Source organism: Lissotriton helveticus, chromosome 5_1, assembly GCF_964261635.1.
Source record: "Lissotriton helveticus chromosome 5_1, aLisHel1.1, whole genome shotgun sequence".
NCBI lineage: Eukaryota > Metazoa > Chordata > Amphibia > Caudata > Salamandridae > Lissotriton > Lissotriton helveticus.
In genome coordinates, this window is record NC_136065.1 from 1,478,497,201 (window position 1) to 1,478,512,778 (window position 15,578).

Genomic DNA, 15,578 nt, shown 5'->3' on the forward strand with positions numbered 1-15,578 from the left:
TGTGTGTGGCTCTGTGTGTGTGTAGGTGCAAATGCAATGTTCTTGGATTTTCGTCACAATAAAATACACTGAACATAATCTTCACAAAAGTTATTTACAAACGTTTAAGCTATTGCCATTATAAATTACAAAAACTTTTATTTAAGTATTAATTATTTACAAAATTAAAAGCCATTGTTATTTGTAATATCAATACATCTAAGTCACGTAAATACAACACACATTGCATTACAAATGCTATAGGTGTCACATTTGCGAAAGTTATACTATTGGCATTGTAACTGACAAAGCTATTAATTTTGCTACTTTCAAAACCAAAACATAAATAAAAAAAGTGTCATTTACAATACCAATAGCTCAAACTTTCCTAATGCGAGACCTATGGCATTTCCAATGCTTGTTCTCTTTTTCAGTTCCATTGGATTCCTTTCTTCTTACTTCCAGTGCTAAGCCTTGTTTTGTTGTAAACTGATCTTTGGTTTGGGCTCAGCTACAGTTTTAGATAGACTCATGACTTGCACAGCAATTAGGCTTGACGATTTGGAAAATGCTTTTGTACCAGACTATGGACTTCCTTTTTTGGCTTTGACGACTAGATTCTACTTTCTGGTAGCGAGGTGTGCACTACATTGTCTGTTCTCGGGCAAGTTTCGTGGTTTGCCAAGGGGCTAATACAGCAATGCATTTCACACCGGGTAATCCACATCTCATTTCCTATTGTAGAAGTGAACTCATTTATCGATACCGCTCTCTGTTTTTACTTCCATCCAGACAGTTGTAGTGTTCCACAGCAACACTGTCAGTGCCGTCCTATACATCAGGGGAACTCTAAACTGCTTGCAAAGAGTGATCTTTTTTGTAGGAGTAGCTTAATCAGTTAGTGGGTGAAAATAGAGTTAGCACACCTTCAGCAGAAATTCCACCTCAGATAGAGCCTACTTCCAATGCTAGTAAAACCTATGCTGTATGCAGAAATTACATACCAGCATTCCTTATTCCCCTTTTGATACAACTGCCAGTTGGGGCCGGACTGTTCCCATTGCGCGATTTGCATATGGCTGGTTCCAAACTGGAATGGCATGGTGAGCAAAAAACGATGGATTTAGGCCCAGATCTCTGTACTGGGGTTAATGTATGAAATTGTTCTGCATTCTGTCCATCAATAGTTCTTTTTGCATTTGTCACCCCGAGTGGGACGGGTATGCTCAGACTTGAGTCCCGTGCTATCCATTCCAGTGGAATTAAGCTATCCTGGCTGAAGAGGGGTGAAAGCCCAAAACCGGTCCTAGAATGCTTGTTTCCAGACCAGGGAGGACCTGGCCTGGAAGTTTGGGCTGGACTGTTCCCATTGCGCGAAGGGTCAGGAATGATTTGCATATGGCTGGGTCCAAACTGGAATGGCATGGTGAGCAAACAAACGATGGATTTAGGCCCCGAGCTCTGTACTGGGGTGGATGTATGACATTGTTCTGCATTCTGTCCATCAATAGTTCTTTTTGCATTTGTCACCCCGATTTGGATGGGTATGCTCAAATGTGAGTCCCGTGCTCTCCATGCCACTGGAATCAAGATATCCTGGCTGAAGAGGGGTGAAACCCCGAAACTGGTCCTAGGATGCTTGTTTCCAGTCCAGGGAGGACCTGGCAGTTCGGGCTGGACTGTTCCCATTGGGCGCAGGGTCAGGACTGATTTGCATATGCCTGGGTCCAAACTGGAATGGCATGGTGAGCAAAAAAACGATGGATTTAGGCCCAGATCTCTGTACTGGGGTGAATGTATGACATTATTCTGCATTCTGTCCATCAATAGTTCTTTTTACAACTGCCATTGCGGCACATGAAATATTCTCTAGATAGCTTCAGAAGTTTCAAGTCTTTATGGCCATATGTTGTCTTCATTTTTTTCCCTAAATCACAGCGGCTGTTTACAAATCAGTAAAAAGCATAATGTTGAAGCTACTGTATGTGAGAAGTTGGCCTGATATATGATGCTCACTAGTTCTAGTGATCACCTTGTATCAGTCCAAACAACCCTTATGGTGATTGGTTGTAAGTCAACCTTATAGACCAGCTATCCTAATGGTAGCATGGACAAAGCAGTCTTAGGCTAAACTCTTTTGGCATGTGAAGCCAGCTATTTTACCACAATATAACCCCTTGAATACCAGATGAAAGGACACCACACAGGTTGTTATGAAAATAAACAATATATTTATTAATAACAAACACCTCTGAACTCTTTATGAGGTCAGAGGGCTAAGCACATGACAATCTCTTAGGACAAATACGATAAGTTGCACAAAATTACAATGGTGCCCTAGGGGCACGGCAAACCATATACTAAGTAAATGGTATAAGGAAATCGATAGAAGGAATGGAGCTGTCCAGAGGCTGTAGGATCGCTGGGACTACGCTATCCTAACTTTAGGTAAGTAATAGGAGGCCCACGGGACGCGGGTACAGAGTGTGAACTCACATGCGAGATGCGTAACAACATCTATGGACAGTACAGTTCAAGAAAAAGGTGAGTACGGACAATTCTGACTAGTTAGGACTAAAACGACTGTGGAACTGGACACTAGGAGAGTCAATCTACCCTTGAGCACCGAAATGCTCTTGTTACCTCACCCATGGGCTGCGGGTGCATAGGTGCAAAGTCGTGTCGGGTTCCGGGGTTGAAGTCTATGGAGCCTGGAAGAAAAGATGCTGCAGGCGACCAGGAGGAAGATGTCCGGTGTGATCCAAAGGTGGATCAGAGATGCTGAAGACCTGAAAGCAGAGGGGACAATGTTCAAAGTCACTAGCCAGTGACTGGAGTGGAACCAGGAAGGAACCAGATGTCGTCGTCGCGATCAGGTGAAGAGTGGACGCTTGACTCTGCAGCCAAGTGGACCAGGAGGTGTCTTCGACGACCAGGATGGAGGCACGAGCTGTCCCACGCAGGCTCTCGCTGTCGGCGGTGTTGGTTCCGGATTCGGCGTCAACAGGCCTTGGCAAAGGCAACCCACGCGGTGAGTGGAAAAGGTGTCTGGTGCGGACTAGGAGAGTCCGGGGTGCTCCTCTTTTGGAAGGGAGCAAGGGCCAGTCTGGAGCAACCAGACCAGCAGTGAAGATTTCAAAGCTCGTCGTCTAGGAGGCCACTAGCCAGCCGGCAAGTGACTAGACAACGCGTCGAGCAGCAAACAGGCAGAAGGGCCCCACGCAGATCTCGTGGAAGCTGGAGGGCTGATCTTCCGTGGAGGGGCTGCTCGGGACTGGGGCTTCTCAATCCCCAAAGCACTTGGTCGAGTTTACCTCGGGAGTCGTGCTGGAAGCTAAGTGCAGTTTCTTTCAAGATGGCCGGTCCCACGTGTCTCGTCACAGCCACGGATCTCAGCTGTGCTGCAGATGTGATTTGAGGTCAGAGAGGTCTGGGAATTCGCGTCTCGTCGGGCTCTGAAGTCTGGATCCTCGAGGGAAGACGACAAAGTGAAGCCGCTGGACGCTTGATGGTGCCTGCAGTTGCAGGGTGGACACTCCTTGCCCACAAGGGAGATTTCTTCAGTCTTCTGTGGAGCAGAACGTCGAAGTCCAGAGTTTCTTCTTGTAAAGTTGTTCAGGATAAACTAATCTGGAATGGGACCAGCTCCTACCTTTATCCTGCTAAAGGGGGCTGTACTGGTGACTAGGTCCCTCCTCTGGGTCGGACCAGGAATGCGGTGGTTACACCCCTTATCCTTTGTCCGGTTTCGCGCCAGAGCTGGGGCAGGGATGCCCCAGCAACTGGTTTGAACCGGTGTATGCACAGGACACCTTGTGTGCCCCAGGCATGTCTCATTCCTTTCAGGCCTGTCCTACCCAATACACAAAATCCTGTCTGGGGTGGTGCTAGCACCTCCCAAGGCAGGAAACCCTTTGTCCAAGCCTCCCTCGCTGGAAGGACTCCCAGCAGCAGGAGGTCAGACTTGTGTCTGTGGTGGCAGCATCCATTTTGTGATGCAAAGGCTCGAGTTATCTTTAACCGGGGTTCTCAGTTACATACATGTCGTGTCCCTCTAGAAGGGTGGGATGCTACCCCCGTCGCTAGAATTGGCGAGGGGGTAGTATTCCAATTCGTATGACACCTTACTCGACATGTTTTGATAATGTTATACCAAAGTTAGCATTTAACCGCGAGGATTATAATGCACTTAAGAGTATATGGTATAGCGTTATCATGGAACAGCTATAAGGACTTGGTTCCGCAAGCTGCAGACAGGCTCAGCTCATGCTAGAGTACCATCTCACATAATTCCAAGCACTCTGCCTTCAGGATTGATAAGGCCTGCCATAGGAGTGACTGATAGGAAGATATGTGTCCATTTTGGGGTTAGATATAGGTATACTATATCTATAGCAAAGGGTGATTACACCACCTTGCCCCAGCTGTCTTAGCAGCCAGTTGTGTCAGTTTGGATGGCCAGCCAGGGGTGGCATAATACATGCTGCAGCCCCTGGTAGGCCCTGGGTACACCTATGCCCTGGGTACCTAAGGTACACTGTACAGGGGCTGATAAGGTGACCCAGTATCCAATTAGGTATGTACCTAAGGTACATGGAGTCCATTTTAACAGAGAGAGCAGGAAGCCTGGGGTCCTGAATAGCAGGATGCCAGGCCAACTAAGTCAAAAACCAGCGAAACACTAGGCAAAAGGTTGGGGGTAACCATAGTCAGATATCCACCTTCCTACACTGTACTTGAGTAAAAATTCATTCATTTTTAATCTAAGTACTTGGCTTTCCAATACCTAGACATTTGTTTAACAGTTTAGAACAATTTTTAGCAAACAGCAGACCTGACTAGCAGCGCATACTGGACTTTAACAAGGTTCTAAGTATATTATTGTTTATATTAGTCAGTATCAGTGGTTATTGGCTGGGGCAGGCGGGATGGATGAATCTGCAGCTGCATTTTATCAGGGTTTATGAGAGAAATTAAAAAAGGCTTTAGTTAAGGTAATTAATCAGCATGCATTATCAGCGGCAATGATAGATTTAAAGCTACAAACTGAGGCACATATAAAAAATAAAAAAAGACACCAAAAACACCCTTTCACCCTAAAATCTTTTTAGAAGAACACGGTGGATAAGGCAGAAAACTCCATGAAGTGCTCTGAAGAAAAAATGCAGATTGAGACTATCCGAAAGAATAGCTGCATAAGAAAAGGAATGAAGACGTGAATTATGTATATATTGTGAAATTTGTCAGAGACTTTCCTCAGTTTGGGGGGAGGGGAGGGGAGGACACTTGAGAGCCAGACCGTAACAGATGAACCCTGGTCAGGTACACACATTTAACTTATTTCAGACACTTTTGTTAGCCATCAGTGAGATGCCACTTTCTGGTCCTTTAAGTTCAGGTAAAATGCAAAGACTCTGCAGCATAAATTAAACTAGAACTTAGGAGGACTAAAACAATTATCTACTTTACATAATTATCCATGTTTAATTAATTTAATCTTTCACTCCAGACTGCTATCAATCTGACTTGTTTTCATTACAATGTGTAGTAGTTGCTTACTGTACTGCGCTTCATTCGGAGTACTCTGGTGCTGTGATTTTTTAAATATTGTTTCCCCTGCTTTCAGCGCTTGCTTCAGTAGCTTCTCTGCTTCAGATATAGTGGTTGCTTCCTCCTCAGCCAGAAGAAGATATGCAGTAGGACACCTCAATTGAAAACAAACAGAGCAAACATTATGACTTGGAGAAAATGTCCTCCCAAGAGAAGAAGTTTCAATCTACATATGCCATATAATGACTCGATGTCTCTAAGTGCAAGGAAAACTGGTGTGTACACTATAATACACAAGCTGGATCAGTTAAATATATAGTCTCACTTATTGGGCAGCTACTAACATATAGAGTGAGAAACAGAAAGAGGGAAATAGAGAAAACTGAAGGAGAATGCTACAAAGAGAATAACTTAAGTGGAAAGCCACCATGTCTGTAGAGAGAGATTGAAAAAAAAGTGTGCACGTGGGTTGACATGTGTATTCATCCCCTGAAAGAAACCTTCAGTTGGGTTTAGTTAGTTAAAGTTGATGTTTGCTAAATGGTGACCACCGCACCAAAAAAAATCAAAAGAAAGCAAATAAAACAATTCTATGTCAGGACTGGAGGCGTGGATTATGCCTTCTTTCTTCACTTTTAGTCCATTAGCAGCACGAAAGGTAACAAAAAACTACTTTTCCCATGAACCATAGGGAAAAACGTAGTAAGAAAACAATCATGACAACAACCAATCATGAACAGAGAAAATGTTCAATCAGGGGCAACCAGCCCAATATAGCCCTTTGCTAGTGTCCATTCTTCCTTTTTTTTTCGCTGCCCCGCAGCAAAGATAAGTACTCTCCAGTTCCTTTGGGCTGTTAAGTGCTTAGAGTTGGAATTTATTTTCATTGTATGCTTATTGTTATATTCTGTGCTATTGCGATGCTGAATGCATAGGCGTAATAGCTTTCAATGTTGTCAGCGCGCTCGCGCTTGTTTTGATGTTCTGAGGTGTTCGTTTCACCGTTCGTTACCCATATATACTCCGGTATTTCTGTTCCTTTTTTTCCCCCTTTGGGGGCCGCGCGGCACCTCCGTGAGCGTTTAATTAGGTTTCTCGCGGGGTTGAGGTTTTCCTCATCCCTACGTGGCACGTATGGTGCTGGCTCGGCTTCTGTGGACCTCCCGTCGCTAGAGGACGCAGGAGGCCGTCGGTGTTTGATATCTTCAGGGATTCAAACACCACACGTGCGTCTTTCCCGGTCTGAGGCGAACACCCGTGTGGGTTGTAGCGGCCGGGGCGGATGTAATTACCGCGTCTGCTGCGTTATACTGATTCACGCTCCATCGCCTGTGTAGGATATTTGTGGTAGTAGGCCACATCTATTTCTTTTATTTCCATGATTTTCTGTATTGCCAATCTGTATATTGTGAGATCATCTGTAGAACATGCTTATGTCATTCTTAGAATTGTTTGATGTCATTTAGAATTGTGGGGGTTTGGTGGTTGGGCAGTAGACGGTTGGTCCTGGAGGAGTTGGGATGTTGGTCTAGCTGTTTCTGTGGGTTTTGTGGTATATGAATAAAAATATACTTTTCACAAACCTTTTCTACGCCTGATGCCCATCTTTATATTGGCGACGAGGGAAACTTTAACAAGACCCACTGAACATGCCGGCTAATTGAAATTTCTGGACTTCGTTTTCTTCACGATCCAGAGATCAAGCCCAAAGACTTCTCCTCAATTTTTCTTAATTTATTCTAGCCTTCGGGCGAAAATTCTACTACAAACAAGGTATTTTTACTGTAATTGTACCTGTTTTAAGCTTCCTGGCACTTTTGATCTGTCCGTTAATTCAACTGTGCCTCGGAGTTCCAGCGCGCTCTGCCAAGCCTGCTCTTCGTCATTGTGCGCTTCAACACTGCGCTCCAGTGACATCATCACGCATCTACGTGGGGCGGCCATCTTATCTTCAATCACTTTCGTGCGTGTCAGCGCTGCGCTCCAGTGATTTCACCAAGCACGCTTCGTCGCTTCAACCTTCAAAGCGGTATTGTGTGTCGGCGTGTTTTTCACTACGCTTACTGGAACTGTGGTGAGATTCCTTTATATATACTTCATTACAGCGCTACATCAGTGACGCGCACACTTACTCCTTTCATTATTTTTTCAAGCCGTTTTGCGCAAACAAAAATTTTTAACCGTCAGTGATGCGCACACTTTTACAATCCTCTTGATGACTGCAAGCGCATTTTCAGTGGTGCGCACACTTTAACCATTTCGTGGATAGTTCACCTCATCTTTACTATTATTGCAGATCTGTGTTACATATTTAGCGCATTTTCAGTGGTGCGCACACTTTAAATTGGATTGCATTTAAAACATTATTTTTCTTCTTGAGGTACATTTCCTTGTTCACGTGAGCTCATATTTAATTTTTTTTTTTGGAAAGGTGATTTCTTATCAGATATTTTGAACTTGGCTCCTGATTGCTTTACAACTTCATATTTCCGCATTTGCATTTATACCATATTCTATTAACGTTGTCAGTATCTCCTTTGACTTTGTTTCATTTCTCCATTCATTTAGAATATGGCTAATGCACAAATCTGTAATCAACCCACAATTTTCCTACAAATTCCAGGTAAGCCTAAATTGGAATGGAAGAAGTGGTTTGAAAGCTTTGAGAATTACATTGTAGCTATTGATGGTTCTAAATTTTCTCCAGAAAGACTTAAAGCCATCTTATTCAGTTATTTGGGCTCTGCTGCCATTGAAATTTTTAAAAACTTGATTCCCATTCCACCACCTACTGGCGGTGGTGAAGGATGGAACCCTTATAAAGAAGCCGTAGCCAGATTGGAGAAACAATTTCAAGATGAGCCTAATGTCGTTATTGAAAGACATGCTTTTCACAAAAGGAAGCAATTTCCTGATGAAACTATTGAAGAGTATGTCGCTGCTTTAAGAGTTCTAGCTGCTAATTGCGCCTATGGTGCTACTGTTGATTACTGTATTAGAGACCAGTTAATTTTTGAATGCGAATCCAAAAAGGTTCAGGAAAGACTTTTGGCGTGTCGCAATCCGACACTTAGTGAAGCTATTGATTTAGCCAAAGGTGTTGAGAGATCCATTTTGTCCTCTAAAGTCATATCTGCTGAAAGTTCCAAAACTATTTCACCTGTTTGTACTGTGCAATTTCCCAACAGAGGAAAGATGAGTTTGAAACAAGTTTCTAATAATAAGTTTTCTTGCTATAGGTGTGGTTCCAAAACACATTTAGCCAATAATGCCAACTGTCCTGCTATCAAAAAGAAATGTGTTACTTGTGGTAAAGTTGGCCATTTTTCTTCTGTTTGCCATGCACCCAAAAATTTTTCAAAATCTTCTAATTCAATGGTTAGTAATATTGATGTTGTTGAAGAGGATTTGCAGAATATGATGTTAGCTATCTATGACAATATTTTTGAGTATTCTGTGAACAACATCAATCTACCGTTTAAGGCACCCTTGGGTGTTGTGTTAATTGGTGACGTTTTGCTCCAAGCCATGGCTGATTCGGGTTCACCGATTACCATTTTATCTGATGTGTTTTTCAAAGAGAATTGGAAAAACGTGAATCTCCATAAATCTGACATCAACCCCAAGGCTTTCGGCAACTTTGATATTACCATGTTAGGTTACTTTGAAAGTTCACTTGAATTTGAATCCAGGAAAATTTTTACTAAGATTTACGTTGCCATTGATGGTAAGAACATAGTTGGGTGGTTTGATTTAGGCAGACTAGGTGTAATTTTGTGTCCTGGTTCTGAACGTCCTCTGCAACTCAGAGATTTTGATGTTAACAATGTCTACATGGACAAATATAGTCTTGATATGATTCTCAAAAGACATTCTAATGTTTTTAAAAATGTTGTTGGCCAGGTCAAAGGCTACATGCATAAAATTAAGTTAAAGAAAAATGCAGTTCCTGTTCAACATAAGGTACGCATAGTTCCGCTAGGCATGCGTGAGAAATTGAAGGTCCACCTTGATACCTTATGTTCTGAAGGCATTATAGAGTCAACGGATAGTTCTGAGTGGGTGTCAGCTATTGTTTTGGCACTCAAAAAGAACCAAGATTTGAGGCTGTGTGTTGATTTGAGGTCTCTCAATAAGAATATTATTGTTGACACACATCCTTTACCCCGCATTCAGGACATGTTGTCAGCTGTGAATGGTGCCAAATTTTTTTCTATTATAGACCTCAAATCTGCCTATCATCAGGTTCTCCTTGATGATTCTTCCAAGGATCTTACTACTTTTACTACACCCTTTGGTTTATACAGATTTTTAAGGATGCCATTTGGTTTGGCATCCGCCGCTAGTGTATTCCAAAAGCTTATTGAGAATTTATTTCATGGCATTTCTGGTGTTCAATCATTCCAGGATGATATTTTGATTTTTGCAGAAACAGGTGATCAGCACAATGTTATTCTTAATAAAGTTCTTGGAATTCTTGGCTCTAAAGGTATGACTGTCAGCAAAGACAAGTGCAAATTTTTGGTTGAAGAGCTGAATTACTTAGGACATCGTATCACGGCTGATGGCATTTTTCCCAAAGAGGATTTAGTCAATACCTTGGATAAAATCAGCACTCCCAAAGACAAAGATACCTTACGTTCTTTCTTAGGTTTGGGAGAGTACTATTCTAGGTTTGTTAAAGGTTATGCGCTAGTGGTAGAACCTCTCAGACAGCTACTTAGAAAAGGTGTTCAATTTATTTGGAGCAAAGTTCATGATGAGGCTTTTGCCAGTGTCAAAAAACTCATTTCCAGAGCACCTGGTCTTAAGACTTTTGATCCTCAGGGCAAATCTTTCGTCACTGTGGATGCAAGCACAGTGGGCCTTGGTGCTGTGTTTTCTCAAATGGTGGATGGTAGAGAAAGAGTGATTTCTTTTATTTCAAGGGCTATTCGTGGTGCTGAGAGGCACTATAGTACTATTGAAAAGGAGGCCTTAGCTTGTGTTTGGGCTGTTGAAAAGTTCAAGAGTTTTTTGTGGGGCAGGCCTTTTATCCTTGTCACCGATCACAAACCCCTTGTTTTCATGATGGATGGTGTCAGGAGTGGTAAGGCGTCATCCAGACTAGTCAGACTGATTGCTAGACTACAGGAGTACAATTTCGAAACACAACATATTCCTGGTGGTAAAAATTTTACTGCTGATTGTCTGTCTAGACTGCCTCCTTTTGAAGAAGACAGTAATGACATTTTAGATCAGCATGAATGTGTTGTTGCTCTAGTTGATGCTGTGAGTTCCTTTGAATCTAGTGTTTCTGAGAAGGATTGGCTTGAAGCTATGGACAGGGATGTGCTGCTTAGTAAAGTCAAGAAATTTGTTGGTGAGGGTTGGCCACCCATTAGGAATTTGGAGGATAAGTTGAGGAGTTTTGCTCAGATTGCCGATGAGTTGAGCATTGAGGGTAACATTTTGTTACGTCAAGATCTGTTTATTCCGCCTGAAGATTTAAGAAACAAGCTTATCAAGCTTGCTCATGCTGGTCATCCCGGAATTTCTGGCACCAAGAAGATCCTCAAGAACTTTTACTGGTGGCCTGGCATGGATTCTGGTATTGAGAAGGTTATTGATGATTGTTCTGTTTGCATTAGAGCTGATAAACATTGGAAAGTTTCGACTCAACCATTATCCCTCAGAGAGGGTGCTGTGGGTCCTTGGGATAAGATTTCCATTGACTTTTCCGGTCCCTTTGAGTGTTTAGGTAGGGAGAAAAGGTTTTCTATTGTGGTCATAGATAATTTTTCAAAGTGGATTTATTTCACTTTTGTGGAACATCCCAATACTGATGCTGTCATTGATTTTTTGAGTTTTATTTTCAGTTTGGAAGGAGCTCCCAATCTCATCTTGTCTGATAATGGGGTACAATTTGTTTCCAAGAAAATGAAAGATTTTTTGGAAAAGTTTGGTGTAAAATCTGAAACCACTCCTTTGTATTGTCCCAGGGCCAATGGTCAAGTTGAAAGGGCCAATAGGTTTGTTAAAGAGGGCATTCAGGCTGCTCTAGAGAGCAAATTGGATGTTCTATCATTTTTGAAAGAGAAACTGTGGAGTTACCATGTTACTCCTAATTCTTCTACAGGGTTTTCCCCTTATTTACTGATGAGAGGTAGACATGCTAAATCTGTTTTAAGACCTAACTTTGTCAAGGGTGTCAGGGCTGATGTCGATATGCGTAGCATTATTGGTGAGGTCAAACAGAACATTTGTGAGTCGCGTTTGGCTGGCAAAATCTATCATGATGCCTCTCTCAAGTCTAAAGATAAGATTATTAAGGTTGGTGACTGGGTTCGTGTGGTGAAACCTTCTTTATCTAGTAAAGGTTCTTCTAAATTTTCCAACCCGTTTCAGGTGGAGAAAGTTACTGATTCTGCTGTTTTTCTTTCTGAGAAGGGTTGGTGGAGCAAGGGTTCAGTTATTCTTCTCAAACCTGGGCAAGAACGTTTTTTTGCTGTTGATGAGGATGGTGGTTGTGTGTGGAATGATCTTTTGCAAAGTAAGGTGTCTCGTGCTGCAGATGTATCTATCGATGGGTCTGCCCATGATGCTGGTTCTGATGCTGCTGTTTCTCCTGAAATTGTTGTTTCAGGAGAGGGTCCAGGAACTTCTTCTGTTCCTGTCTCTGTTTCTGTCCCTAACATGCAGGAGTTCTCAGGGTCCTCCTCTCTATTGGATTCCTCCTCTCATAAAAGGATTTCTAAAATTCCCAAGAGGATTTCTAAAATTCCCAAGAAGTTTGATGATTATGTTTTGGATGTTTAATTTATTTTTTTGTTCTTTCGTTTGTAAAAAGATACATGTGGTAGTAGGCCACATCTATTTCTTTTATTTCCATGATTTTCTGTATTGCCAATCTGTATATTGTGAGATCATCTGTAGAACATGCTTATGTCATTCTTAGAATTGTTTGATGTCATTTAGAATTGTGGGGGTTTGGTGGTTGGGCAGTAGACGGTTGGTCCTGGAGGAGTTGGGATGTTGGTCTAGCTGTTTCTGTGGGTTTTGTGGTATATGAATAAAAATATACTTTTCACAAACCTTTTCTACGCCTGATGCCCATCTTTATAATATTGTAAGGGTTGAGGAGTCTGTACATTTTGCCATAAACGCCTCGAGTCTTGTCTTGGCCTGTCCTAGGCTGTGTAGGGGCCAAGGCCCAGACCGGTGAGCGCCGCTTTGGCAAGGGGGTGTGTGTGTTTTGTATCAGTTGCTGCCAGCAGTTGTCCCCTTGGGCTTGAACCCCGTTAATTGTGGTGTTACCCAACCGCCTTTTGAATTCAGCTGTCACCCAGCTTATGTATTCATACGGCTCTCCACAGGCCTTTAAGTTGCTATTCCTGGGCCTACCTCCATCTACGTCAAGTCATGGAATATTACGACGAATATCCTGAGGAGGAGGATCCCCTTGCAGAGATGCCCTGGGGGGATGCCTTTTACGACGCTGTCGATTCCTCCATTTATCAGGCTGTTGACCAGGCAATCTCTCCCTTGGAAGATAGGCTTTCCCGCCACATTAATGACGCATTCTCGCACCTTGAACAGCGCATTGGGGCTCCCTCAACTTCAATAGCCCCTCCTGTCTCCGTCTCGGTTGGTTTCCCTCCGGCTAAGCGTTCCAGGGGTGGATTCAGATGCTTTTGAGCGCCTACATCAGGCTTTCCTTGATAGTCGGGCAGTACAACCGACTGCGCCTCTTCTCCCTCCCCCACCTCCGAACACCCAGCCTAAGGATCCGGACACCGCTGGTGATCCGGACACTGACCTCCCCCCCCTCCCCCCCCCCCCCCCCCCTGACAGGGCGCAGTCTACATTCCGTAAGGTATTTCCTTGTGTTTTTTGCGGGGCCGGCCGAGGCAGGAGTCGCTCGTTCGGTCGAGGTCAACAACAGGGTAACCAGAAAGGCTCCGGACAACAGCAGGACTGGTCCCGCTATGGGAATTTCTATCCTACGAGAGGACCCAGAGGCAAAGGAAGAGGATTCCGTGGAGGTGCCTCCAGTGCAAACCCTGGTGAGTGTTCGCCTTTCTTCCCCAACAGAACTAGGGGGGCGGTTTGCAAGTTGCTACAAGGTTTGGTTCTCTCACACACGATGCGTGGGTTCTCCAGACGGTGCGGGGGTTTCAAATGGAGTTCATGGGGTCCCTAGTGCAACCCTCCCCTCCTCGTCCCATTCAGTTTTCAGCCTCGGATGCCACCCTTGTGGATGCAGAGGTCTCCTCGCTCCTGCACATGGGTGCCATCTCCCTCTCTGTCCGCCACCCGGAAGGGTTTTTGAGCAATATTTTCTTAGTAGGCAAGTCTGAAGGCGGCAAGAGGCCTGTCATAAATTTAAGCTAATGCAACGAATGGCTAGTATACCGCCATTTCAAAATGGAGGGCATTCACCTCCTTCGAGATGTTTTACGCCCCGGCGACTGGATGGTCCGCTTGGACCTCAAGGATGCTTATTTGGTGGTCCCAATTTTTCCTCCACACAGGAAGTTCCTGCAGTTCATATGGGGAGGCCGCGTTTACATGTTCACCTCCCTCCCGTTCGGCCTCTCGCCGGCGCCTTGGTGTTTTGCCGGGGTCCTCAAGCCGGCGGTGGAGTTTTGGAGGGCCAGAGGGGTCAGAATGATTGTGTATTTAGACGACCTCCTCTTGATGGCTTTGTGCCCTCGTCGCCTGGAGGCTCAGCTTCAGATGGCAGTAACCCTCCTACAAGGCCTAGGTTTTGTGATCATCAGGGACAAGTCTCTATTACAACCAACCCAGTCTCTTACCTTCTTGGGGTTCGTCGTCGACTCGACGTTGTCTACTCTCAGTCTTCCGGCCAAGAAAATTTCCAAGATCCGTCAAGAGTTGCGTCGTGTTCTGGCCACTCACCAGGTATCCCTCCGTCAGATTGCGCGGGTGGTGGGCCTCTTGTCGGCCTCGATTCAGGCCATCTTCCCGGGCCCCCTGCATTACAGGGCTTTGCAGCGCCTCAAAGCGCACTTCCTCCGGAAGTGGTTCCCTTACTCACACAAGGTGGCCCTGACACCCAAGGTGAGAGCTAAGATCCAATGGTGGTTAGACCATATGGAGGCCTGGAACGGGCGTGCGATCTTCGGCTCTACCCCAGATCTAGTGATCGAGTCTGATGCCAGCAGGCTCGGTTGGGGTGCGCTCTGCAGGGATTTGTCCACAGGAGGTTTGTGGTCTCCAGAAGAACAGAAATTACACAAACTGCAGCTTTTGGCAGGTTCATTTGCCGTACGGTGTTAGACGAGAATATTTACAACAAGGGGTGGTGAGGGACAGAGTCTCTGAATTAAGCAGAATACTCTCACCCAGTCAAGAGATCAGGGCTAGATCCAACACAGTTTTTTAGCTCACTGCACCATCCCAGTTTCAGAACCTGGCTGTATGCAAATTAGTCTGTTCCTGTCCCAGTGCATGATGGGAACAGGGCAAACCAAACTACAAAAGCCAATTCTTACACTGGGAAGGAAACAAGCTTCCGGGGACCGGTTTCTGGCATTACAGCCGTCTTCGGCCCGGCTTGCTTGAATCCTGATGGTGCAATGAGCAAGGGACTCATGTCTGAGTATACCCTTCCACGCTTAGGGTGGACAAAAATATTTACAACAAGGGGTGGTGAGGGACAGAGTCTCTGAATTAAGCAGAATACTCTCACCCAGTCAAGAGATCAGGGCTAGATCCAACACCGTTTTTTAGCTCACTGCACCATCCCAGTTTCAGAACCTGGCTGTATGCAAATTAGTCTGTTCCTGTCCCACCCCCTTTACTGTATCGGTGTTAGACGAGAGACTTCGTGCAGTCGTGTGTCCTCCTGAAGATGGACAACGTTTCGGTGGTCCGGTATGTGAATCACCAGGGGGGCACCAAATCAAAAGCCCTCTCAGATCTGGTGGCAAGTTTTTGGCAGTACTGCCTAGACAGTTAGATCTCGGTCACAGCCGAATACCGTCCGGGTCGAGACAATTTGGTGGCGTACTTCCAGTCGCGCCACTTCCGGGATTCCAGCACGT

General features: G+C 44.6%; 1 protein-coding gene across 4 annotated transcripts in view; it reads right to left on the reverse strand.

Annotated features, from left to right (window-relative positions):
* ST7L (suppression of tumorigenicity 7 like) overlaps window positions 1–15,578 on the reverse strand; it is a 1,501,068-nt gene that overhangs the window by 1,165,975 nt on the left and 319,515 nt on the right. For all 4 annotated transcript variants that reach the window (XR_013594902.1, XM_078644468.1, XM_078644466.1 and 1 more), the window contains exon 7: window positions 5,539–5,684. Coding sequence is in view for 3 of the 4 variants with exons in the window: in XM_078644468.1 (XP_078500594.1) it covers window positions 5,539–5,684 (146 nt within the window). In the remaining variant the exon portion in view is untranslated. The remainder of the gene's footprint in view (window positions 1–5,538; window positions 5,685–15,578) is intronic.